At 42.5% G+C, this 27,104-nt stretch overlaps 1 protein-coding gene across 1 annotated transcript in view; it reads left to right on the top strand.

Moving 5' to 3' along the window:
- LOC311112590 (partitioning defective 3 homolog B-like) overlaps nt 1-27,104 on the top strand; it is a 194,157-nt gene that overhangs the window by 9,416 nt on the left and 157,637 nt on the right. Inside the window, exon 2 of the mRNA XM_084155734.1 lies at nt 8,610-8,714. Within this exon, the coding sequence (XP_084011860.1) occupies nt 8,610-8,714 (105 nt within the window). The remainder of the gene's footprint in view (nt 1-8,609; nt 8,715-27,104) is intronic.

Raw genomic sequence — 27,104 nt, 5'->3', positions numbered from 1 at the left:
TGTGTGTGTGTGTGTTTAACAGTGATGATGTGTGTGTGTGTGTGTGTGTTTGTGTGTGTGTGTGTCCTCAGAGCAAGAACTCGTGAGTTGGAAGAACTGAGAGGCCTATGGCGTGGGTGTTGTCCTTGGCCACCTGCTGACAAGGCTGACAAGATAGGACCCTTTTGTCCATTGTTATTGGATAGGAACAGAACTTATAACCAGCTCCTGACCTAAATAGATCTTAGCACAACATTTTACTCAACATATCATATTCCATATTCACTATAACAAATATATTTACTACGACATTAGCAAGAATCGCCACATCCTCAGCCGGCTAATCCAGTGTGTGAAGTTTTGCGGAGTGTTTGAGTTAGCTTTGCGAGGCAAAGATGAAACTGAGGGCTCCACCAACCCTGGTAAGCCAACACTTTTGAGATCAGTCAATAAATGCTTCTGGTATTGACTTATATGCTGCCCCTGTCTTCATGTTGTTGCTGGACATATCTTTTTTAAAATGTGTGTAGGTCACCTAAATCATCAGAAAAATTGCCCCCCCTGAGAATTTTTTCAGGAGCCGCCACTGCTCACCAGACATGTCACCCATTGCGCATGTTTGGGATCGACGTGTACGACAACCTGTTCCAGTTCCCGACAATATCCAGCAACTTCGCACAGCTATTGAAGAGGAGTGGGACAACATTCCACTCTATTCGAAGGAGATGTGTCGCGCTGCATGAGGCGGTCACACCAGATACTGACTGGTTTTCTGATCCATGCCCCTACCGTTTTTTTAAGGTATCTGTGACCAATAGATGCATATCTGTATTCCCAGTCATGTGAAATCCATAGATTAAGGCGTAATGTATTTTTTTCCATTGACTGATTTCCTTATGTGACTCATTTCAGGAAACTAGGTGTATGTCGCGCATCACTACTTCACAGGAGAGGCATTTGGATGTACATTTGTTTTAAAAATCGATAATGTGTTTTTTTGCAGAAATGCCTTCTGGAACATGTGAACTTCCATGTGCCTTAAAAACAAACTTGTATGCCACCTGTAAATACAAATAAAATTGGTAAATTACGAGCCTAGTTGGTTCATCCACGGAAAAAAGGCTGGAATCTTCCCTCTAGCCATGATTGGCTGAAATAATGGATGAGCTGGACATAATGAGAGATGAGTTCGGATTGGTCCGCTATGTAGCACGCTTCTGTCTATAACATGAGCTGGTCAGTATGTGTAGGTAATCCTTGCTAATGCAGCTTTTTAAAAATATATTACGTAATAGAACTGCAAAAAAGTGTTGTATCCACTTTCTGGAGGACCGAGTTTTGAAATCAGTAGAATTGGAGTATGATAGCTAAGGAGATGGAGAACATTCTGCCGTTTTATTGCAAATATGCAGAGGGGGTCGAAAAGAGAACACACTATTGTATAAAACACCTGTCTCCGGATTACATCTTCAAACTAAGGGCAACCATGGCATGCGTGACAGAGAGGGAGAAGCGTCCATCCATGTATACGGGTCAGAGAGTTTTTAGCTAGCTACATTTTCAGATATTATACGTTTCAAATTTGATCAAAAAGCCAGCCGCACCAATGTGTCGGAGGAAACACCATTCAACTGACGATGAAGGTCAGCCTGCAGGTGCCCGGCCCGCCACAAGGAGTCGCTAGAGCACGATGACCCAAGTAAAGCCCGCCCGGCCAAACCCTCCCCTAACCTGTACAACGCTGGGCCAATTATGCGTCCGTAGCAAGAACTGGCAAATCTGGTGCAATCCATGAGGAGGAGATGCACTGCAGTACTTAATGCAGCTGGTGGCCACACCAGATATTGATTGTTACTTTTGATTTTGACCCCCCCTTTGTTCAGGGACACATTATTCAATTTCTGTTAGTCACATGTCTGTGGAACTTGTTCAGTTTATGTCTTAGTTGTTAAATCTTGTTATCATTCATACAAATATTTACACATGTTAAGTTTGATGAAAATAAAGGATGTTTCTTTTTTTGCTGCGTTTAGTTACGTGTTGACATCACGTGCCCCGCGTGTACCAAATTATTTGGCAATTATAATTTATTCGAAAAACACAGTTTCCATCATTTGTCGCAATTTTTGAAAGTTAAACAAAACACTCCACTCCTGTCGAATGGTTAAAAATGTTGTGGATCTCAAGAAAATGTCTTCTATATCTACCATATCCATTACACTTTGCACATTTTTGTAGAATAAACCAGTGTCAATGGACACCTGCATTGTGTTGACATTTGACAGCTTGGCATTTTCCTCACTCATACAGTTTTTGCTGTTTGAAAAGTGGGCTTCCAATGTCTTATACTGGTTTCTCACAGACTCACGCTTTCTCCAATACCCTTTTTACACTGTTGTGCCGACACTTCTATAACCAGTCTCACTGTCTGTGTAGTAGCTAGAGCAAAGCACAACTTCCTATGCTGTTGTTCGTCTCCCTTCTAACAATACATTGAAGTGCTATATTCATTATGGTTCCCTTTCTGTTGTACTTCCTCTTACTCCATAGCTTTCTATTGGCTTGTTCATTCATGTTTTTTCTTCATTTATGCTAATCCCACACGTTTCCCTGCAGCTGTGTAATTATGCGTTGCGAGGAATAAAGTGTGAAAAACCAGCACCCCGAATTTAGTGATGAAGCGCTTCGCTAATCGTTACGCGCTTCACCGCTCTCGAGATATCGCTTCAAATGGGCGACTTAGCAGTGTAATTTGCCGAAATGTACCCTCTGACTGTCACTGCTAGGCCTAATTATTTTATTGTGTTGACTGATCCCCCATTGCCACATTTCCCTTTGAAGGAGCCCCAAGAAATGTGAAAGTCCACGATTCATGGGAATTATGGAGTTTGACAATAAGAACTTCAGACAGATTTTTCTGTCCTGCATTGTTTTTCAATGTACTCTCTTGAAGTGTCATAGAGTGAGACAGGATTAAGGCAAGAGAAGAATTCTCTCTTTTAAGAGCCTTGATATGTTTGGCAATAGAATCTACATACTAATCAGATTGGAGTATGCATACATCAAGAGAGCCAGCTAAAATACTGCCAATTAGGCTAATGCCTAATGCGTAGGGATATGCACAGAGTGATTTGAATGAAAAGTCAGGTGCAGTGTCTCTCCAGTGTTTCCCTTAATTCCTCTGTCACTGGGAGAGAGCCAATCAGCAGTCTCTGTTCCTGACAGTTGCCAGGTGAAGTTCCCCTGAGATGCACACACACGCACACCTGGGTCACATTAGCATTTTACCCACTAATGGTTAAGGTTAGGATTGGGGGGGGAATGGTGATCCTAGATCTGTACCTAAGGGAAACTTCACCCTCATACAACTGTGCCATGAACCTGCTCAGGCAGAAAAATGTATGGGTGTTCCCACAGGTGAAACCTGTTTTTCAAGGGAGGTATTCGTGCTATGCCTAGAGACTAGATGGCCTACAGCTGGGTTCTTGTTTTGGTGTGCGTGTGTGTGTTTGAGTGAGAGAGAGGATCTGTGTAAGCCTAAATCTGTTTCTCTGCTCCTACTAGGTAACACTGACTACCCGTACACTTTTCACACAGTCTACTGTGATACCATAGGTATACATAAAGTGTATGAATCTGTGGGAGCCTGTGTCTGTTACTCTGCTCCCACTAGGTAACACTGACTACCCTTGACTACAGGTGTGTGTGTGTGTGTGTTGTTGAGCCAAACACACGTGGGCTATACATTTGAATATCTCTATATTTCTAAATGTTTCTATTTTGTAGCACTATCAAGTGTGGTTGTATCATTCTGGTACCCATACTGTACCACTCAAGGAAAAGAGATGCTGGCCCTATGTCTGGCATTGAGATTGCAGCTTGAATAACTATTTGTTTGGTAGTGTAAGCCTGATTTGGATGCAGCAGAGCAAGAGGCCCATTCATAACATGAACCCAGGCTAGCTCCACTAATTATCAACTAAAACACTGATACTATTAGTGCTAAACTGGGCATTTCCTGGTCCCAAGCCAAACTGCTCGTGGCCTAGTAGTTGCCTACACACTTGCTATTGTAAATAGCATTTATCGGTTAGCAGGAGAATCTGAGCAGGGTCAATCTTATTTGATTTGTGTTGGTCACTTATTCTCTGCGTAACATTAGCGGCTCTATTTTAACAAACCTAACGCAATGGTAAATGTAAGCGCAGGTGGTAGCGGTATAGGTTCAGGGGTGTGTCAAATATTTTAGCTATTTTCACTATTACTATTATCTGCAACATTTGCTGACGTTGGCGCGAAAGGGCTGGGTTTTGATTAATAAACAAGTTGTGGGTGTGTCAAGGCTTGGCCCCTCACTGGCCAATCAGAACGTGCTCCATGGCAAAATATGTGGTTGCTTCAGGTTGTGTATTTACGGTCTTTTATGTATTGCCTTGGAATCAACTCCAATTCCAATGTTAGTCCGGTATAGTTTGTTAAATAGCTTACAGAAATGAAATAACAAAATGTAGACGCTATCCCATCTTTGCTAAATAGGTTAACTTGAACCAATTTGCAGTCCACATTGTTCTAAGTAATTGCATGGCTTCAATAGCATTCACACTGATATAGGGGCTAGGCTTACTGTAAATTGCATTATGGCTGAACATGTCAAACATTGTCAATAAGCAAGATTACATACATTTTTTATAATGCCTAAAAAGAAAACAAATAATTCTAATCACATTCTAAACAAACAAAAAAAAATGTTTTAAATAGGCTATTTCACACTTACAGGCACCATCATTTCTCCCCATGGGCATATATTAAAACAATGCAGACTATGGAGGGATTTACACACATCCAAAATGGGATCTGCATGGCTAAAATAATGTTGCCCTGCCTACAATGCATAGGCATTGGTCTAAGGCCACTAGAGATCCTGGTTCGAATCCAGGCTCTGTCGCAGCCGGCCGCGACCGGGAGACCAATGGGCGGCGCACAATTGGTCCAGCGTCGTCCAAGGTAGGGGAGGGTTTGGCCGGCAGGGATGTGGGTTCGTTTCCCACGGGGGGCCAGTATGAAAATAAAAATAAAATACCTGTATGCATTCACTAACTGTAAGTCGCTCTGGATAAGAGCGTCTGCTAAATGACTAAAATGTAAATGTAATAAAAAGGGAATGTCAGCTCATTGTTTTACTCCTCTCAAATTTGATATTTTAATGAAGCTTTGGTAATTAAGATGTATTTCCAAGTGGTCTCAGGAGCCAAGCCCTTTATTGACTGTCTTGACTACTTCGCGATTGCATTGGGCAGACAAAAAAAAACCTTCATATATTTCTAAATACGAAGTATACAGGCATCAAAAGCACGTTAGGCTACTCTTGTTCCATGTGCATATGGGCAGTGTGCATCACGGCTGAATAGGCTGCGTTTCCACTGTCAAAATGTATGCCATAACCAACTGCGTTACCGCTAAAACCAGCTTTTGGTTGGTCTTAAATATCACTATCAGCACTGCCTGAAATTAGCCCTTTGGATCATGTTTTTAAGGACACGCCTCAAATATTTCCACCCTGCCCATCTGAGCGCAAGCGAGCTGATATAAGACAGGTAAATTGCCAAACCTGCTGTTAGGGCTAGAAAATGCCAGAGCGCCAGTTTGTACATGCCGAAATCGCAAACTAATGTGCGTTTGACACTAGCGCCGCCTTAACGCCAGCCAAAAACTGAGCTCTACGGTGAGGGAAAAAAGTATTTGATCCCCTGCTGATTTTGTATGTTTGCCCACTGACAAAGACATGATCAGTCTACAATTTTAATGTTAGGTTTATTTGAACAGTGAGAGACAGAATAACAACAACAAAATCCAGAAAACGCATGTCAAAAATGTTATAAATTGATTTGCATTTTAATGAGGGAAATTAGTATTTGACCCCCTCTCAATCAGAAAGATTTCTGGCTCCCAGGTGTCTTTTATACAGGTAACGAGCTGAGATTAGGAGAACACTCTTAAAGGGAGTGCTCCTAATCTCAGTTTGTTACCTGTATAAAAGACACCTGTCCACAGAAGCAATCAATCAATCAGATTCCAAACTCTCCACCATGGCCAAGACCAAAGAGCTCTCCAAGGATGTCAGGGACAAGATTGTAGACCTACACAAGGCTGGAATGGGCTACAAGACCATCAGCAAGCAGCTTGGTGAGAAGGTGACAACAGTTGGTGCGATTATTCGCAAATGGAAGAAACACAAAATAACTGTCAATCTCCCTCGGCCTGGGGCTCCATGCAAGATCTCACCTCGTGGAGTTGCAATGATCATGAGAACGGTGAGGAATCAGCCCAGAACTACATGGGAGGATCTTGTCAATGAGCTCAAGGCAGCTGGGACCATAGTCACCAAGAAAACAATTGGTAACACACTGCGCCGTGAAGGACTGAAATCCTGCAGCTCCCGCAAGGTCCCCCTGCTCAAGAAAGCACATATACTTGCCCATCTGAAGTTTGCCAATGAACATCTGAATGATTCAGAGGAGAACTGGGTGAAAGTGTTGTGGTCAGATGAGACCAAAATGGAGCTCTTTGGCATCAACTCAACTCGCCGTGTTTGGAGGAGGAGGAATGCTGCCTATGACCCCAAGAACACCATCCCCACCGTCAAACATGGAGGTGGAAACATTATGCTTTGGGGGTGTTTTTCTGCTAAGGGGACAGGACAACTTCACCGCATCAAAGGGACGATGGTCGGGGCCATGTACCGTCAAATCTTGGGTGAGAACCTCCTTCCATCAGCCAGGGAATTGAAAATGAGTCGTGGATGGGTATTCCAGCATGACAATGACCCAAAGCACACGGCCAAGGCAACAAAGGAGTGGCTCAAGAAGAGGCACATTAAGGTCCTGGAGTGGCCTAGCCAGTCTCCAGACCTTAATCCCATAGAAAATCTGTGGAGGGAGCTGAAGGTTCGAGTTGCCAAACGTCAGGCTCGAAACCATAATGACTTGGAGAAGATCTGCAAAGAGGAGTGGGACAAAATCCCTCCTGAGATGTGTGCAAACCTGGTGGCCAACCATAAGAAACGTCTGACCTCTGTGATTGCCAACAAGGGTTTTGCCACCAAGTACTAAGTCATGTTTTGCAGAGGGGTCAAATACTTATTTCCCTCATTAAAATGCAAATCAATTCATAACATGATTGACATGCGTTTTGGATTTTTTTATTGTTATTCTGTCTCTCACTATTCAAATAAACCTACCATTAAAATTATAGACTGATCATTTATTTGTCAGTGGGCAAACGTACAAAATCAGCAGGGGATCAAATACTTTAACACACTTCTCCAATTCTTGCTTTTTGTGCATGTGACCTGTTGGCCACAAAAAGGGGAAGCTAGTATTGTGTGGCCACCTCTGACAGTACTGCTGAACGATTAACTGAAAAGTTTGTTATTTTTTGTTTTTAAAACAACTAATTGACCAATGTCGGTTTAATTATTTGAATTTCATTTCATTCAGGTTTTTTCTGTGAACTCGATGCACACATTGTTGAGTTTCTCTAGAGATAAATCAGGTCAAGCCCAAACTGTGCGATGTAGTAGGGAGTTGTTTCCAACAGGCCAACATTCTACATAGTTTAGCTCAGAAAATGTAGTAATTAACTACAATGTCCATAATGCATTGCACTCATACTTGTCCGGTCTGTGTTTCTTTTACACCTGCTATTGATACGTAAAAGAGACAGAATGCGTGATCGAGAGGGATAGACTTGAAAATACATTATCTAAGTGATTGATGGTTGGTATTCAACATTCATATAAAAGTATGCCTTATTTACTTTGAAGAACTACTAAAATAGTGATTTTGTCAGACAGGATAGCCAGCAGCTCTATAGAATGAGATGAACTGACCCTTAAAAAGCACTAATCGCTCAGCACTACTGTTTAGTAAAATGGCACAGATTTCAGATTGTATCCTAAACAAAAGGTGTTGTTCTCTGTGACAATACCAGGAATATGGTTCATATGCGTTCTCAGACCTGTGTTGCCATAGTGACGCTTCAGGAATGTGCCCACCACTCTCACGGAGTGGGGGAACTAGAAATGCGTTCCCACACGCCCCCAGCACCACATACACAAACACAACTACTGTAATTGGCTATTGTCATACATTTTGATCACGTGTTATGAAATAATAATGAGGCAAGAAAACAAAAACAAGACATACACAATATGTAAGCCCCTTCCCAACGATATTTCTGAATCTGTAAAGAGAAAACCGTGTTCATCCATTTTGCGCTTTATAACCCAGTTTTGTCTTATGAAGGTTTGAGGAAATTACACTTTTACTGCAGTCTACCATATTCATATTATCAGGTTGCAAAAGATACCATTTCAACAATAACTGCTTTTCAGAAAAGTGTAAATACAGGATATACCATTTAGCAGATGCTTTTATCCAAGGTGACTCAGTCATGCGTGCATACATTTTACGCATTGGTGGCCCCGAGAATTGAAACCACAATCTTGTCGTTGCAAGCGCCATGATCTACCAACTGAGCCATACAGGACCATTAAGTGTATTTTTATCCAATAACCACCCAGTCAGGTTCTTATCAGGCTAATGTCTCCATGTTTTCTGTATGCCTACCAGAATGGGGAGGACTTCCTGGTTCGGACCCACCACGTGGAGTACTGTGACGGGGGCATCTTGGACCTGGATGACCTGCTTACTGACCTGGTGGAGGACAGAGATAAGGTAAGGTCCAATGATTTCAACATAATATATACTTAACAAAAATATTAACGCAACAATTTCAACGAATTTACTGAATTACAGTTCATACAAGGAAATCGGTCAATTTAAATAAATAAATTAGGTCCTAATCTATGGATTTCACATGACTGGGCAGGGGCGCAGCCATGTGTGGACCTGGGAGGGCATAGGCCAACCCACTTGGGAGCAAGGCCCAGCTAATCAGAATTAGTTTTTCCCCACACAAGGGTGGCTGGTCTCAGACTATCCCGCAGGTGAAGAAGCCAGATGTGGAGGTCTTGGGCTGGCGTGGTTACACGTGGTCTGCGCTTGTGAGGCTTGTTGGACGTACTGCCAAATTCTCTAAAACAGCGTTGGAGGCGGCTTATGGTAGAGAAATGAACATTCAATTATCTGGCAACAGCTCTGGTGAACATTCCTGCAGTCAGCATGCCAATTGCATACTCCCTCAAAACTTGAGACATTTATGGCATTGTGTTGTGTGACAACTGCACATTCCTGGTCTCCCGAGTGGTGCAGTGGTCTAAGGCACTGCATCGCAGTGCTAGCTGTGCCACTAGAGATCCTGGTTCGAGCCGCGACCGGGAGACCCATGGGGCGGCACACAATTGACCCAGCGTCGTCCAGGGTAGGGGAGGGAATGGCCGGCAGGGATGTAGCTCAGTTGGTAGAGCATGGCATTTGCAATGCCAGGGTTTTGGGTTCGATTCCCACGGGGGGCCAGTATGGGAAAAAAAAAAAAAAATGTATGCACTCACTAACTGTAAGTCACTCTGGATAAGAGCGTCTGCTAAATGACTAAAATGTAAATTTAAATGTTTTAGAGTGGCCTTTTATTGTCCCCAGCACAAGGTGCACCTGTGTAATGATCATGCTGTTTAATCAGCTTCTTGATATGCCACACCTGTCAGGTGGATGGATTCTCTTGGCAAAGGACAAATGCTCACTAACAGGGATGTAAACAAATTTGTGCATATGGAAAATGTCTGGGATCATTTATTTCAGCTCATGAAACATGGGACCAACACTTTACATGTTGCATTAATATTTTTGTTCAGTATACATCATGAATATGTGTACATTTGTACGTCTGGTGGGGCCTGTGTCTGGGTGAATAGGGGCAGGGTGAACTTGCCCCTAGACTCTGATCTTGGGTCAGTTTTGCATTTCCCCCACTAATGGTTAAGGTTAGGAGTGTGGAAGGGGAAGTTGATCCTAGATCTGTACCTAGGGGACACTTCACCCCGGAGCAGGTGAACAGAGGAGTACAACTAAGTGCCTGTTATTAACACAACACACGTAACCTCTCACAGACGGGGTTGGTGAAAGTGGTGATGTCTCTCATTGCCGAAACACCTTTATCACGATTACCTCCACCTCTTTCAGTGTACGTGTCATGAAGGGATGACAGCGAGATGCAGAAATGAATTACTGGCTTTCAAGCAGTGGCAAACAAGCTATACCATGTATGTACATACAGTAATGTGTGAACTGTGACTGTAGTGTGTGCTGAGGACTTGCTTATCTGGTCTGGCCTGTCTGATAGTGGTTGGTTGGTTAATGATGGATTGCATCATACATCTCATTGAGAGGCAGGGTTTAGTTATTATCACTTACAGTGTTTTGCAGTTAATCTTGTTCATGCTTTTTCTATTTCACTGAAACAACTGAACCATGAGGAAAGGGAAGTTCCTCAGATAGGGAACAATGGTTCAGTGTGAGATTCAGAGGAACTGAGATGGGGAACCATTATTAGTGTATCATGCCTTACCTGTGTGGTCACCTTCACCTGCTGTGTACGCATACGCACGCACCCACCCACACAAACTGCTCCACTTTCTAGGAAGAAAAATATACTGTATGGTTTTACATTTACTCCAAATTTGGCATTATACATTCGTAAGATGTGCTAATAACTGCTTGTAATCCATTTTCATAAAGCGGGAAGCAGAAGAGAATGATAAATTACCAACACTTACTCAGCAAGAATGGAATACCAAATGAAAATGAAATATTCATATTATTTCGGTGGTGGTGCTGTGTTCTGCATAACAATTTATGTTTAAACTTACTGGGCGAGTGTAACTCACTGTACTTGTCCTGTGCCTCCAGGACTGAAACTAAAAGTATAGTTAGTTCTGAACATTAAAGGGACAAAGGGGTAAATAATAGATGCTTGAACTCGGTCGCTAACTTTGGAAAAACATCTGTGCTCTTTCTTTTGTGATATGCTCTGGTCGTTTTTATCGAGATGTTAAAGTTTCAAGATATATTAGTTGTATGTAGGGGATGCACATGTTATACACCGTCCAACGGAACGCTTACTTGCAGGTTTCTTCCTGACAATGCAACAACAATAAGAAATAAGAAAAGATAAGAATACTAACATAAAGTAAATGTAATAGTGAGGGGAATCGTGTTGAATCATTGTTTTACAAGGCTTTTTTTATGAGTGAGAGAAGGGCTGGGCGATATTACGATATAACCGAATATCGGCAGAGCTTGGATGGCTTACTATAACATTCTCATGAGGACGATATTTAAAACAAAATGTGAAACTCTAAACATGCTGTTACTGTTGGTGTTACATATGCTTTTACTATTAGTACTAGAGGATATCCATGTGGAAGCCATGGTTAGCCTAGGTGATGACTCGAAAGCTTTCTGTGTGCTGTAACCTATTGACTCCTCATCACAACATTTTTCCTTGAGGGTTGTTTGTGTTCTATTGTTTAGCACATTATAAGTGGGATAGCATAGCAAGCATGCACTTGCTTTAATGTTGAAAACACTCAAAGCCTTGTAGTCATTCTGCCAACAGTGTTGTCCCTTAGAGAAAAGCGTCTCAGAGTAGGAGTGCTGATCTAGGATCAGGTACCTCATGTCCATGTAATCTTATTCATTATGATCTAAAAGACAAAACAGATCCTAGATCAGCACTCCTACTCTGAGGCGCCTTATGTAATTAAGAATATGTAATTAAGCTTGATTACATATTATTGCTTTCTGTGACCATGGATGTGTCCCAAATTGCACCCCATTTCCTATATAGTGCACGACTATATCTACAAGCCATCAGACTGCTGAACACTTGAACTGACCACCTGTCTGATTCTCTGCACCTTAGCACACATGCACTCACTCTTGCACACACCCGCACAGACATACACACGTACACTGAGTGTACAAAACATTATGAACACCTTTCTAATATTGAGTTGCACCCCCTTTTGCCCTCAGAACAGCCTCAATTTGTTGGGCATGGACTCTACTTGGTGTCGAAAGTGTTCCACAGGGATGCTGGCCCATGTTGATTCCAATACTTCCCACAGTCATGTCAATACTATTTTTGATACACACAGGAAACTGTTGAGTGTGAAAAACCCAGCAACGTTGCAGTTCTTGACACTCAAACCGGTGCCACCTACTACCATACCGCGTTCAAAGGCACTTCAATCTTTTGTCTTGCCCATTCACCCTCTGAATGGCACACATACACAATCCATGTCTCAATTGTCTCAAGGCTTAGCAATCCTTCTTTAACCTGTCTCCTCCCCTTCATCAACACTGATTTGAAGTGTATTTAACAAGTGACATCAATAAGGGATTATAGCTTTCACCTGGATTCAGCTGGGAAATCTGTCATGGAAAACGCAGGTGTTCCTAATGTTTTGGACACTCAGTAGTACTTTCATGCTCCACACGTATCACAACTGCTGCTACCAGACTCCTATTATACGGCTCAATTTATACACTTGCCCCCAATCCCCCGCCCTAACCAATATACGTGTAAATATTGGACTATTGGACTATAAATTGTGCCGTCCTGTATTATACTTATGCTAAAATCTTTTATATTCTGTTACCATTTACATTGTTCGTATTCTTGTAAGCATTTCGTTGGACGATGTACACTACCGGTCAAACGTTTTAGAACACCTACTCATCCAAGTGTTTTTCTTTATTTTTACTATTTTCTACATTGTAGAATAATAGTGAAGACATCAAAACTATGAAATAACACATATGGAATCATGTAGTAACCAAAAGAGTGTGCAAAGCTGTCATCAAGGCAAAGGGTGGCTATTTGAAGAATCTCAAATATAAAATATATTTTGATTTGTTTAACACTTTTTTGGTTACTACATGATTCCATATGTGTTATTTCATAGTTTTGATGTCTTCACTATTATTCTACAATGTAGAAAATAGTAAAAATTAAGAAAAACCCTTGAATGAGTAGTATAATAGTAATTATTCTACCCCTCCTTTACTACCACTGTCTTTTGTCTAAACTAACACCTGACTTATTTCACCTGCTAGCACTGACTTGTTTAAAGAAATTTACTTATTGTGATCGAGATGTAGTTGTCACTGATTGCACTGACTTTGCTCACAGCTGCTTGTTTGAAGAAGTGTACTTACCGTGATCAAGATGTGGTTGTCCCACTGGCTATCCTAAGTTGAATGCACCATTTTGTAAGTCGCTCTGGATAAGAGTGTCTGCTAAATGACTTCAATGTTAGGTGTTCTAAAACTTTTGGCCGGTAGTGTATACCATGCATATCCAGTACATACGACTAATAAAACTTGAAAGTACTTTTGACAAAACCCTATGGGCCCTGGTCAAAAGTAGTGCTCTATAAAGGGAATAGAGTGCCATTTGGAACGCACACCATGTCAATGGTTTGTTATTACTCCTTCCTGTGATGAAAAAAGTTATATCTTTAGTGCTTTTGTCCTCTCATTCCCAGCAGCACTCCCCTCTCCATCAATGATCTATGAGGCGTCCATTGTGAGATCGTCCACCGCACAGTATGTGTGCCGCGTTAGCCACGGATGTTAATGGTTCATAATGGGCATCTATTTGTCTGCTAGCGTAGCGACTAGCGAGCCCTTTACATCCGAGGCTCTCCTACCTGTGGAGCCGCGGGCGTTCAGGTTAGCATAGCGCTGTAAGTGTGTAGCATAGCTCCCGCTCCACTGGTGGTTGATGAGGGTGGAGATGAGGGGCAGTGGTGATTTGATTACACACACATGCCAGAGGCTCCATTAACCCCCCCAGTCAGGAATACCAGCCAGGAATCTCCTCATGAATATTCAGGCCTGCCTGATGAATGATGAGGGGAATGCAGAAAGATATGGAGGGAGGGAGGGAGGAGGGCGGCTGTATCTGTATCTGTGGCCCCCTGGAGCACCAAGGGGCTGGGGCCACACCACAGAGGAGAGGAGGGAGCAACCAGCTCAGTCAATTAAATACTTACAGGTTTACCACCCATCCAACAATGTCCCACAGTTTATCTCAGTGTCTATAGTAACAGAGGCAGGGTCCAGGAGGCAGCTGGTGGGATAGGCTTTGGTGGTATCCATAAAGAATGACATTCTACATTCATTCTATTTCTATGGTGGTATTAAATCATGGCTATTGGTCTGGACTTGATAGTAGGGGGGCAGCCAGGTTAGTATGACGTGGTCACTGCCACTATGGTTAGTCATTAGAAAATATGGTATTGTGTTGCTTACTGTATCTTATAGTTAGGGCTGGGCAATATGGCCTAAAAAAATGTAAACTTATGTGCGATTCACAATATATATCTTGATTTATTTACATAAACTGTATTTCAAACCGTCAGCAATAATCTAATGAATTCAGGGCTTGTGAATATACCTAGGGTAAATATAAGCCTTCCACAACCATAAAACCCACTAATAATTTAATTATTTAATAAAAATAGTAATAATCTTTGGCAATAATAACTCATCTGGCTTTCAAGTCTGTCTATGAAAATCCCCTTTTTTGTTACAACTGTAACTAGAACCATGCATAATGTACATTCACTAATAATGACTAACTTCTTGTAGCAGACATTAGGCTACAGACAATTAACACAGGTCTCATCAACAATCTCTCAAGCCCACGTGCTAGTGATTAGCCAGCTAATCTTTATAGTTCAAGTTGAGCCGACTTGGCTCTACACTACATGGCCAAAAGTATGTGAATAAATTTAATGGATTCGGCTATTTCAGCCACACCTGTTGCTGACAGGTGTATAAAACCGAGCACACAGCCATGCAATCTCCATAGACAAACATTGGCAGTAGAATGGGACGTACTGAAGAGCTCAGTGACTTTCAATGTGGCATAGTCATAGGATGCCACCTTTCCAACAAGTCAGTTAGTCAAGTTTCTGCCCTGCTAGAGCTGCCCCGCTCAACTGTAAGTGCTGTTATTGTGAGATGGAAACCTCTAGGAGCAACAACGGCTCAGCCGCGAAATGGTAGGCCACACAAGCTCACAGAACGGGACCACCGAGTGTTGAAGCGCGTATAAACTCACTACCGATTTCTGCCTCTGGAAGCAACGTCAGCACAAGAACTGTTCGTTGGGAGCTTCATGAAATGGGTTTCCATGGCCGAGCAGCCACACACAAGCCTAAGATCACCATGCGCAATGCCAAGCGTCGGCTGGAGTGGTGTAAAACGCGCTGCCATTGGACTCTGGAGCAGTGGAAACGCGTTCTCTGGAGTGATGAATCACACTTCACCATCTGGCAGTCCGACGGAAGAATCTGGGTTTGGCGGATGCCAGGTGAATGCTACCTGCCCGAATGCATAGTGCCAACTGTAAAGGTTAGTTGAGGAGGAATAATTGTCTGGGGCTGTATTTCATGGTTCAGCCGACGCTAGGCCCCTTAGTTCCAGTGAAGGGAAATCTTAACGCTACAGCATACAATGACATTCCTGACGATTCTGTGCTTCCGACTTTGTGGCAACAGTTTGGGGAAGGCCCTTTCCTGTTTCAGCATGACAATGCCCCAGTGCACAAAGCGAGGTCCATACAGAAATGGTGTTGATCGGTGTGAAAGAACTTGACTGGCCTGCACAGAGCCCTGACCTCAACCCCATCAAACACCTTTGGAATGAATTGGAACACCGACTGCGAGCCAATCCTAATCGCCCAACATCAGTGCCCGACCTCACTAATGCTCTTGTGGCTGAATGGAAGCAATTCCACGCAGCAATGTTCCAACATCTAGTTGAAAGCCTTCCCAGAAGAGTGGAGGCTGTTAAAGTAGCAAAGGGGGGGACCAACTCCATATTAGTGCCCATGATTTTGGAATGAGATGTTCGAAGAGCAGGTGTCCACATACTTTGTAGTGTATTTGCTAGCTAACAAGGTTGAACAGTTGAATTGTTATGAACACACCCTTAGCGAGTTGAAACCGCTTGTCAAAGGAACTTGTGATCTCTCAACTTTGTTGGCGGGGGGAGGGGCTTGGTGTGTGTGTGTGTGTAAACCAAAGAGTAAGAGGCGACGCAATCGGTCCAAAATAAGGCCAATACGTTTCTTTGGGCTTATTTTGAACCTAAGCTTGTTGCCTGCCTTACCGCCTTTGGGACGACTTCCTCCATTGTTAGGGCGGAGACGTACATCTCGTCATTATGTACAGATCTCTGGTGTAAATGGGAAGGTGCACAGAGGAGCGAATAAGACAAGACCAAAAATAAAACATGAGGACACATATACACACATACCCCCCTCCCCACACACACACCCACACCCTCTCTTGACATAACCTTTAGTGCTAATCAGAGCTCCAGCTCTCTACTCTCTCTGTGTGACTAATCCCCATAATCAACCCTCAGTTCCTGATGAGTGCCCACGATGATGTGAGAGTAGTCAGTCTCTCAATGTGAGGGGATTTGCACTGTGTTAGAAGAACATCACCAGAAAGCCTCTCTACTCCTCGTTATAACTGGTGGCAGCACTTTACCTCTCCCAGACAGCCATTTACCCAGGTAGACCTGTCATTCACTGCATTCAACCACCAGAAAGGCTACATTATCACAGCAATTAGCCAACTCTCTAAGTCTCCGGCTCTCCATATTGAAGTCCTGTCATAATCATCGAGGATTGGGATAGTGCATCATTCAAATGGAACTAGATGGTAGCAAATGCTTTCTATAGGCCATAAGCCTATAGGTACTTAGGAAGTCTATCATTTTGGTGGTAATAAGTAGGATTTAGTAAGTGCACTATGCTTTATGTTGCTGTACTATATTAGAAATGTGTATGGATGGACCCAACAGAAATGGCTTGAAGTTCTGTGTGTGTGTGCGTGCGTGCATACATGTGGTGTACTTGCTGTTTTATGCGTGTGTTTACGCATGTGTCTTCGCACGTGTGTGTGTGTGTACACTCGCTGTGTGTTCGCCTGTGTGTGTACACTCTCTGTCTTTCCCGTCTCATGTGATGGTCTTGTCAACCACTGTAATTAAACACAGGGAGCATAGCCATTCTCATGAATGGACTGTCACTCCTTATTAAGCATGCGCACACCACACACACACTCGTACGCACAACCCCTAACCCATACGGACATCCACTCTTCAAAAAGGAAACACCCCCACACCACCAAATGCGGCCAAATTAGAAATCTCATTTCATGGGAAATTTAATATAAAAAAAACAACTAATGATTCAATCCATCTCGTCTAATTTGCCTTTTTAATTGCTGAGTGTACAAGTCATCAAGGGCCCTGGCTCCGCTTACACTGTGGTACCCTATTTCCTATTTAGTGCACTACTTTTGACCATGGCCCATACCATAAGGCTCTGGTCATTAGTAGTGCACTTTATAGGGAATAGGGTGCCATTTGGGATGCAGGCTTTGTAAATGGTGGTGTGGATGTCTTGACCGATGTCATTCATGCATATATAAATGGTAATGCATTGGTGCCGTTCATACGTGATCATGCCTATGGGCTCATCTATGTCTGCATCCCAAATGGCACCATATTGCCTATTTATTATTCCAAGGATAATCATTCGGATGCATCGCTCTCAGTCCTATGAAAAGCTTAATTTCAAACCCATTTATTGACATACATTTATATACAAAAGCAACCCTTCAGATTTGTGCATTTCAACAAAAGCTTAAGATTCCATGAAAGTCTAGATTTGTGAGTCACAGAAAAAGCTCACTGAATGAAGACTGATTTCAGGAAATAGGCATCATGCAAGACTTGTTGATTAACAAGTGATGTTGGCTACATTGGGCTTTGTGAGAGTCGTTCACTCCATTCAGTTTGCACAGATGGCAGTATTTGACTGGCATCTGATAAGGAATATTCTTCTACACATGTAAAAAATAAGTTGTGATGAATATGAGCTCAAATTAAACCAATACCACAATCCAAACATGTCTGTTACCATTTATTGTAATTCAATTACCATTTAAAAAACGGATTGTGATTTATTAGTGTTTATCAGAAATTCTAGGCTTATGAGAAGTCTAGGCCTTTAAAAAATGGGATTTGTTTCATATTGTTAGTCTTTCCTATCAGAGATAACAAAATTATCCGGTCAGGTTCTGCCCCTACCGTATAAACCACCGACGGCAGTTGAAAAAAATGGAAGAAAAATTACTTCCAATTTGTATTCTAAAGTGGCTAACACCATATATATTTTTTAATCAGGGTTTGTACGGTCATGAAAATCCTGGTTTAATTTTATTTTAATAATATCTGTTAATGTAATTTATTTAGGCACATTTTAAAAATATTTTATCAATCAAATAAAAATCCACATATCAGCCAGGATCAGAATGACACTTTAGCGCGTCTGCGTGTTTGCTCGCATCACCTGCATGTGTGCGAGATGATTGGGCTGCTGCTCAAGGAGAGGGAGCGGTCGGACATTGCAGCAGCAGGTAGGCATAGCCTATAAAATATGATAGAGAACAGACGTACTAGGTAGCCTGTAGTACCCTGTAGTTAACTGTTTATCTATTATTAACATGTAGGCTATTAATGTTTTCTTCATGTCATGTCCCAAAAAACGTATCACCGACACTTGCGAATATGGCCATACGTATCACCGACACTTGCTAATATGGCCATACAAAGTTGATTTACTATTTTGAACGATTCATATGATTAGTTTAAACATCATTTTTGACCAAACGAACGATTCACTTCACCATTGTGTTAGTTGGTATTCGGTTCAATCGCATTGAAACAAATCATGTGAGTCACAATAATAATTAGTGAATGGTGAACATACATTTTAGGTATGGTCAGATGATGTGGCTTCAAAACTTGTTTTGTAGATATGTCCAGTTGATTTGGGCATCCAATGTATGGGACATTGCAACTCAATAGATGATAGTCAGCCTGCAAAGTAAACACTTTTAAGGTAGCTAAGATAAAAATGTACATTTCATGAAAATAAATTGTGGGCTTGCTTCAGCTGAAAAAAAAGATTTGCAGCCTGCCATAGCCATTTGATCTTTGATATTTTGAATGAGCAAATTATTTAAAAAGGCATAAAACGTTGTAATGTTGCAGGGTTTACATAAAGGGTGGTTCACCATCCTCCCAGGAGAGCTAATAGGTGTGCAGGCTTTTATCCCTGTCCCCCTCTAACAAACCACATTTTAGAAATGAGCTGCTCAACCAGACCTTGATAAACTGGCTTTGATGTGTTTGAGCAGGGCTTCATCAAAAGCCTGCACACCCAGTAGCTCTCCAGACTGAAGGTTGACTTCATGTGTTTTATACTGTTGCCTAACAGGTATTCAACTTTTTTGTGGGGTGTTAAGTGCCTTGCTCAATGACAGGAGATGGTACATTGGATCAGATCACAGCCTCCCAGTGACCACCAATTGTTGGTCATGGAAATTTGGTTAAAAGTCATGAAGAAGTCATGGAAAAGTCATGAAATTCCATCTGTCAAAATGTTAATGGACCCTGTTTTATATTAATTTCCCTTTTTTGTGTGCCTAAAGTATATTAAGCTATAGTCTCTCGGTTCCACTGCTTAGATTAAGCTGAGTGGTGGAGCTGAACGTTCTCTTGTTCTACTCAGCATGAGCTGTCGCTCAGCGGGTAAAGGTCACTGTGCAATCAGAGAACCAACGCTCATAATAAATGTATTAATTTATTATCTAATCAGCATGACCCTGATTGTAACCCTTTCGAAACAAGGTAACAGCAGTTCTTATGGTTATCAGCAATTAAACATGCCTGAATTTTGTTTTTGTTGGTCTAGGCTTATTTTCCATTTAGAAAATGGATGTTGAGTATTGAATCTAGACACTGTTTGAAATGTGTCTCATTTGGCCAGTTGGAGAGTGTCTCTGCTGTTAATGTTGGGGACCGCAGGGGGCAGGGTTTTATCTGTCGTCTTGAGTATCTCTGACGCCACATTGTTTCTTAGGATCGTCACTTCATATGTGGTTCTAAAGACCTGTCTGGTCTCGACCGCAGACTTGAGCCACCGCTTTCCCCTTCAGTCTCAATTTAGCCTACAGCTTGTGATTTCGGTCCATATTCACTACATGCTCATCAAACATCTCATTCATAAATCATGGGTATTAATATGGAGTTGGTTCTATCTTTGCTGCTATAACAGCCTCCACTCTTCTGGGAAGGCTTTCCACTAGATGTTGGAACATTGCTGCAGGGACATGATTCCATTCAGCCTCGAGCATTAGTGAGGTTGGGCGCTGATGTTGGGCGATTAGGCCTGGCTGGCAGGTGGCTTTCTAATTCATCCCAAAGGTGTTCGATGGGGTTGAGGACAGGGCTCTGTGCAGGCCAGTCAAGTTCTTCCACACCGATCACGACGAACCATTTCTATGTGGACCTCGCTTTGTGCACGGGTGCATTGTCATGCTGAAACAGGAGAGGACATTCCTCAAACTGTTGCCACAAAGTTGGAAGCGCAGTATCGTCTACAATATCATCGTATGCTGTAGCGTTACGATTTCCCTTCACTGGAACTAAGGGGCCTAGCCCTAACCATGAAAAAACAGCCCCAAACCATTATTCATCCTCCATCAAGCTTTACAGTTGGCACTATGCGTTCGGGCAGGTAGCGTTCTCCTGGCTTCCGCCACACCCAGATTCGTCCGTCGGACTGCCAGATGGGGAAGCGTGATTCATTACTCCAGAGAATGCGTTTCCACTGCTCCAGAGTCCAATGGCTGCGAGCTTTACACCACTCCAGCCGATGCTTAGCATTGCGCATGGTGATCTTAGGCTTGTGTGCGGCTGCTCGGCCATGGAAACCCATTTCATGAAGCTCCCGATGAACAATTGTTGTGCTGACGTTGCTTCCAGAGGCATTTTGGAACTCGGTAGTGAGTGTTCCAACCGAGAACAGATGATTTTTATGCGCTTCAGCACTCGGCGGTCCCGTTCTGTGAGCTTGTGTGGCCTACCATTTCGCGGCTGAGCCGTTGTTGCTCCTAGAGGTTTCCACTTCTCAATAACAATGCTTACAGTTCACCAGGGCAGCTCTAGCAGGGCAGAAATTTGACGAACTGACTTGTTGGAAAGGTGGCATCCTATGACGGTGCCACGTTGAAAGTCACTGAGCTCTTCAGTAAGGCCATTCTAATGCCAATGTTTGTCTATGGAGATTGCATGGCTGTGTGCTCGATTTTATACACCTGTCAGCAACGGGTGTGGCTGAAATAGCCGAATCCACTAATTTGAAGGGGTGTCCACATACATTTTGTAGTGTACAATCACATTCATAGTCCAGCGTCGCTCCACGCACTTGAACACCATGGGGTTAAAGTAGATTTAATTTCATCCCAGTACGCGACATCTAGCCAAAAGTTTTATGGGCCTATTCATAGAATTACATATAGAATCCTTATTCATTCAATAGGATCTCTGTGGGCTTAGTCTTAAAGATTTGTCATTTAACTTTTACAATGTATTACCTTTTTATTGTGGCATAAACACAACCAATCATGATGTTTTCATCTGATTGTCAAACAATCACTTCAAAGGGCTCCTTTACTAGTCTACCCGCGCATGTTCATCCACTCGCAACATAATCCCATTTACATTTTAGTCATTTAGCAGATGCTCTTATCCAGAGCGACTTACAGCCTCCAAACAGTGGTGAATGGAAAGAGACGTCTGTTAGACAAAACACCAAAAAGTGTAATGACATTTGGCGATGCAGTTAAAACCTAATAATATTAAGAAAAATTGTAACATGAGTAATAAAATACGCAAGAATGGAGCTATATACAGGTACCAGTACCAGATCAGTTTGCGGGGGTGTGAAGTATTTGAGGTAAATATGTACAGTGCCTTCAAAGTATTCAGACCCCTTGAATTATTCCACATTTTGTTACGTTACAGCCTTATTCTAAAATGGATTAAATATTTTTTCCCCCTCATCAATCAACACACAATACCCCATAATGATAAAAAACTGAAATATCACAGTTACGTAGGTATTCAGACCCTTTACTAAGTACTTTGTTGAAGCACCTTGGCAGCGATTACAGCATTGAGGCTTCTTGGCTATGACGCTACAAGCTTGGCACACCTGTATTTGGGGAGTTTCTCCCATTCTTCTCTGCAGATCCTCTCAAGCGCTGTCAGGTTGGATGGGGAGCATTGCTGCACATCTATTTTCAGGTCTCTCAAGAGCTATTAGATCGGATTCAAGTCCGGGCTTTTGCTGGGCCACTCAAGGACATTCAGAGACTTGTCCCGAAGCCACTCCTGCGTTGTCTTGGCTGTGTGCTTAGGGTCGTTGTCCTGTTGGAAGGTGAACCTTCGCCCCAGTCTGAGGTCCTGAGTGCTCTGGAGCAGGTTTTCATCAAGGATCTCTCTGTTCTTTGCTCCGTTCATCTTTGTCTCGATCCTGACTAGTCTCTCAGTCCCTGCCGCTGAAAAACATCCCCACAGCATGATGCTGCCACCACAATGCTTCACCGTAGGGATGGTGCCAGGCTTCCTCCAGATGTGACGCTTGGCATTCAGGCCAAAGAGTTCAATCTTGGTTTCATCAGACCAGAGAATCTTGTTTCTCATGTTCTGAGAGTCTTAAGGTGCCTTTTGGCAAACTCCAAGAGGGCTGTCATGTGCCTTTTACTGAAGAGTGGCTTCCGTCAGACAAATCTACCATAAAGGCCTGATTGGTGGAGCGCTGCAGAGATGGTTGTCCTTCTGGAATTTTCTCCCATCTCCACAGATGAACTCTAGAGCTCTGTCAGAGTGACCATCAGCTTCTTGGTCACCTCCCTGACCAAGGCCTCCCCTGATTGCTCAGTTTGGCCAGGCGGCCAGCTCTAGGAAGAGTCTTGGTGGTCCCAAACTTCTTCCATTTAAGAATGATGGAGGCCACTGTGTTCTTGGGGACCTTCAATGCTGCAGAATTGTTTCGGTACCCTTTCCCAGATCTGTGCCTCGACACAGTCCTGTCTCAGAGCTCTACGGACAATTCCTTCAACCTCATGGCTTGGTTTTTGCTCTGACATGCACTGTCAACTGTGGGACCTTTATATAGACAGGTGTGTGCCTTTCCAAATCATGTACAATCAATTGAATTTACCACAGGTGAATTCCAATCAGTTATAGAAACATCTCAAGGATGATCCATGGAAACAGGATGCACCTAAGCTCAATTTCGAGTCTCAGAGCAAAGGGTCTGAATACTTACATCAATAAGGTATTTGTTTTTTTATTTGTAGTACATTTGCTAAAATTTCATTATTGGGTATTGTATGTAGATTGATGTGGATTTTTCTTTATTTTATCCATTTTAGAATAAGGTTGTAATGTAACAAAGTGGAAAAAGTAAAGTGGTCTGAATACTTTCTGAAGGCACTGTACATGAAGGCAGGGTAAAGTGACTAGGCAGCAGGATAGATAATTCTTTGAGTAAAATAAAGAACAGAGTAGCAGCAGCATATGATGAGTGTAAAAGTTTGTCTGTATGCGTGTGTTTGTTGTTGGTATGCATGTGTGTGCGTTTTGTAGTGAATGTGTGTGGGTTTTATGTGAGAATGTCAGGGTAGGGTGTGTGTGTGTGTATATATATATTATTGTGAGTGTGCATAGGGTCAGCGCAGATTGTCCGGGTAACCATTAATTCACTATTTAGCAGTCTTATGGCTATTTAGCAGTCTTATGGCTTGGTGGTAGAAGCCGTCTCAGAGCCTGTTGGTCCGAGAGCCGATGCTCTGGTACCGTTTGCAGGACGGTAGCAGAGTGGATGGCTGGAGTCTTTGGCAATTTTTTATGCCTTCCGCTGACGCCGCCTGATATAGAGGTCCTGGATGGCAGGGAGCTCGGCCCTTGTGATGTATTGGGCTGTCCACACCACCCTCTGTAGCGCTTTGCCATACCAAGCGGTGATTCAGCCAGTCAAGATGCAGCTGTATAACTTTTTGAGGATCTGAGGGCTCATGCCAAATCTTTTCAGCCTCCTGAGGGGGAAGAGGTGCTGTCGTGCTCTCTTCACAACTGTGCAGGTATGTGTGGACCATGTTAAGTCCTTAGTGATGTGGACACCAAGGAACTTGAAGCTCTCGACCCGCTTCACTACATCCCTGTCGATGTGGATTGGGGCGTGCTCTCTCCCCTCTTTTTCCTGTAGTCCACGATGAATAAAGAGAACAATGCATTAAAGCGGCAGTGCAGTTGAGAACATGTTTTAATGATATTTCCACACTATGAGGTCGAAATAACTTCATTCGGAAATATCAGCCAATTAGGGCTGTGTATGAAACGATCTTTCTCATTTGTTTCCTATCGTGCACACACAGTATTTCAAGGGCCAAAGGAGGCTCAGGGAAATAAATGATTAAAAATGTATTTGAGTTATGTAAAGAAATAATAAACACACAGTGAATTATTAGACAGTCGAACTTGGAAAAATATGTATACTGTAATTCTTGTGCAATTCATATCTATAGGCTACATTTTTCTTAAAAAATGTTTATTGCCGTTAGTGCGTAGCCTAAGCAATAGCGGAGTTTAATTCAATAAGAGAAAAGCTGCGAAATGAAGAGTTTAAAATAAATAGAAGGGAGGGCCAGAACAGTAGTCTTATGTTTGGGAACAGGAGTGGAGAAGTATGGTTTATTTATTTCAGCATCTTGAGAGAATGAATGCCAGCTCAAGGGCTGTCTGTTTAGGTGCCATCTTTATCAGGATCATAAAAGCCGATAGTATTTCAAATACATAAAATATGCATACAAGCCAAAAAATGTATCAAAAGTTGGGTCCTTTTAATTTTCTTAAAACCAGTCAAACTCATGTCATTCGGAGAAAAAATAAATGTTATTGCATTTTCTCCCTGGTCCCTAAACGTATTTTCTGAGCGAGAGAAGCAATATGAAAGAGAAAAAAACTATACCGATATCAACTAGATTGAAGCACTCATTCTATAATTTATGACATTCTGGTGAGCAAGGCTTTATTTAGTCTTCTAGGGCAGTAATGACAAGCTGCATGTATCTAATTAAAGTTGATAAAAAAATAGCCTACCATTATAAGCAGAAACATATCTAAATCAGGCAACAGCAAAAAAAATCCTGCACCCCCTGTCAAAAAAATCCTTCTGCCAACTCTGACTGTACAGCACATTTTCTATCTTTGCAGGTTAGGATTGGGTGCGGGCCTCAGATTTTCACTTTATCACAAATAGCAGGTGCAGGTGCGCAAACAGCTGACCCGCATGTCGTGTGTGTGTGTGTGTGTGTGTGTGTGTAATGTACCCTGCTGGGTGTTCCCGCCCCGTCCAGCCTCCCCACTAATGGCTCGAATTAACTGTAAGTCAAACATCTCTGTGTGTGTGAAGGTGTGTGCGTGCTCTGTGCAGCACGGGCGCTCGAGCCAGGGGTTGTGGGGTTAACAGGAGGATGGAGTAAAATACACGGGGCAAAATGCTTTACTGTGTTCCCGCCGTAATTAAACGTCTGAAACCGCACCTGCGTCCTCTCTGACAGGTCATCATTATTTTTATCATCCGTCGCTATCAATTTACACCAGGCGCCGCCCACCCGTACTGATTCATTGATTGTCTTAATGAATGGACATCTCTTGATTAGACGGTAATGCATCTGCATAGCCCACTTGAGTTGTTATTGTGACTTTAAATAAGCCTGACATGTAAGTGACAGGTAATACCATACACTTCACAACATGTAGGAAATGCATGGATTTACATGAAAACCTTCCCAAGACTTGTCACTGGTCTTTAACAGCTGAAAAGGAACCATATCTCACCAGATGAACATTTCTAACAGAGTGATTTTTCTATATGCTCTTCTGTCTTAAAAAACCCCACTCAACACTATATTTTTGTAAAGTTTTTTATATATGTTCTATTTTCATGTTTCAAGTCTAAACATTACCAATCACCATCCAGGGTACAAAATGGCACCCTATTCCATATAGTGCATTACATTTGGACAGAAAGTATATAGCAAATGGGGTGCCATTTCAGATTTGACCACAGTCTTAGAATTATAAATGTCATGGCTGTCTTGGAGATTCTAGAAGGCTCTATAAGATTTGAAATTCCTAGCCATAGCTGTGAGGGTTAGCTCACCATGGCAACAGTAAGTATGGTGAAGCCAGTAGGCTAAATGTACTGCACATGACTGTATGATTATATGAATGGACAGAACACTTACTGAGGCCTGGGTCAACACTTTAAGGAATGATGATATTAGCAGGGTTGACGACCAGAAGCTACAGGGAATCTAGTGGCTCAAATATAAGCCTTTATCACATCTGCTATCTGTGACACGTATGCGTGGTGGCAGAAACAGACTTGCCAAAGGGCAGTTCAGGCAAATGAGCCAGATGGACCAGATGGGCTCGTCCATCTTTAGCCCAGTGGGCCAGTCTAAAAAAATGTGGGCTAATAATGGGGTCTCGAGGAAAATAATGGATTGGTTTGGGGGAATGCATGTTAGAAATGCCTGGGCCGATTTTTTTTGTCCCTGAGTTGTGGTGTGGAAAAATACCTGTTGAAAACCTAATTACTAGAACAGCTGTTCTGTGCATTTACTGTTAGTAATAAGCAATATTCTGTGGAACGTCAGTCTGATTTTTTTATTTCAACTATTTTTGGATCCCAGGTGTTTCCAAACACTCACTAGTATTATACTGCTGTGAGCTTGAGAGAGCAGACACCCACTCACTACTGCAGAGGTTGATATCACCTAGACACTGTAATTGTTCTCATGGCTTACTTGCAAGGTAAAAGCAAGGGGAAGTTGGAACAAACATTATGTGAAGCTGAGCCAGCTTCTCTCTTTTACTTTCTCTCTTCCTTTCTCCCATCGTTCACTCTTCTGCTCCCCCTCTCCTCCCTCCTCCCCCTCTCTTTTCCTCTCGCCATCTTTTTCTAATTCTCTTTCCCTCTCCTCCACTTTCCCTCTTCTCCTTATCTCTTTCCTTTTCTGTCTCTTATCCTCTCCTCCTCCCTCATTCTCTTTCCCTCTGTCCCTCTCATCCAGTCGGCACAAATCAGTAGCGTCGTTGGCTAGTCCAAGTCTTTGTTAACTGAGGAGTATAGGAGGAGGTGTCTGTTATTAAGTG

This window comes from Coregonus lavaretus, assembly GCF_964263955.1.
Source record: "Coregonus lavaretus genome assembly, chromosome: 38".
Classification (NCBI taxonomy): domain Eukaryota; kingdom Metazoa; phylum Chordata; class Actinopteri; order Salmoniformes; family Salmonidae; genus Coregonus; species Coregonus lavaretus.
The sequence above is the reverse complement of the archived record's forward strand: the minus strand, read 5'-3'. Positions and strand labels throughout refer to the sequence as shown.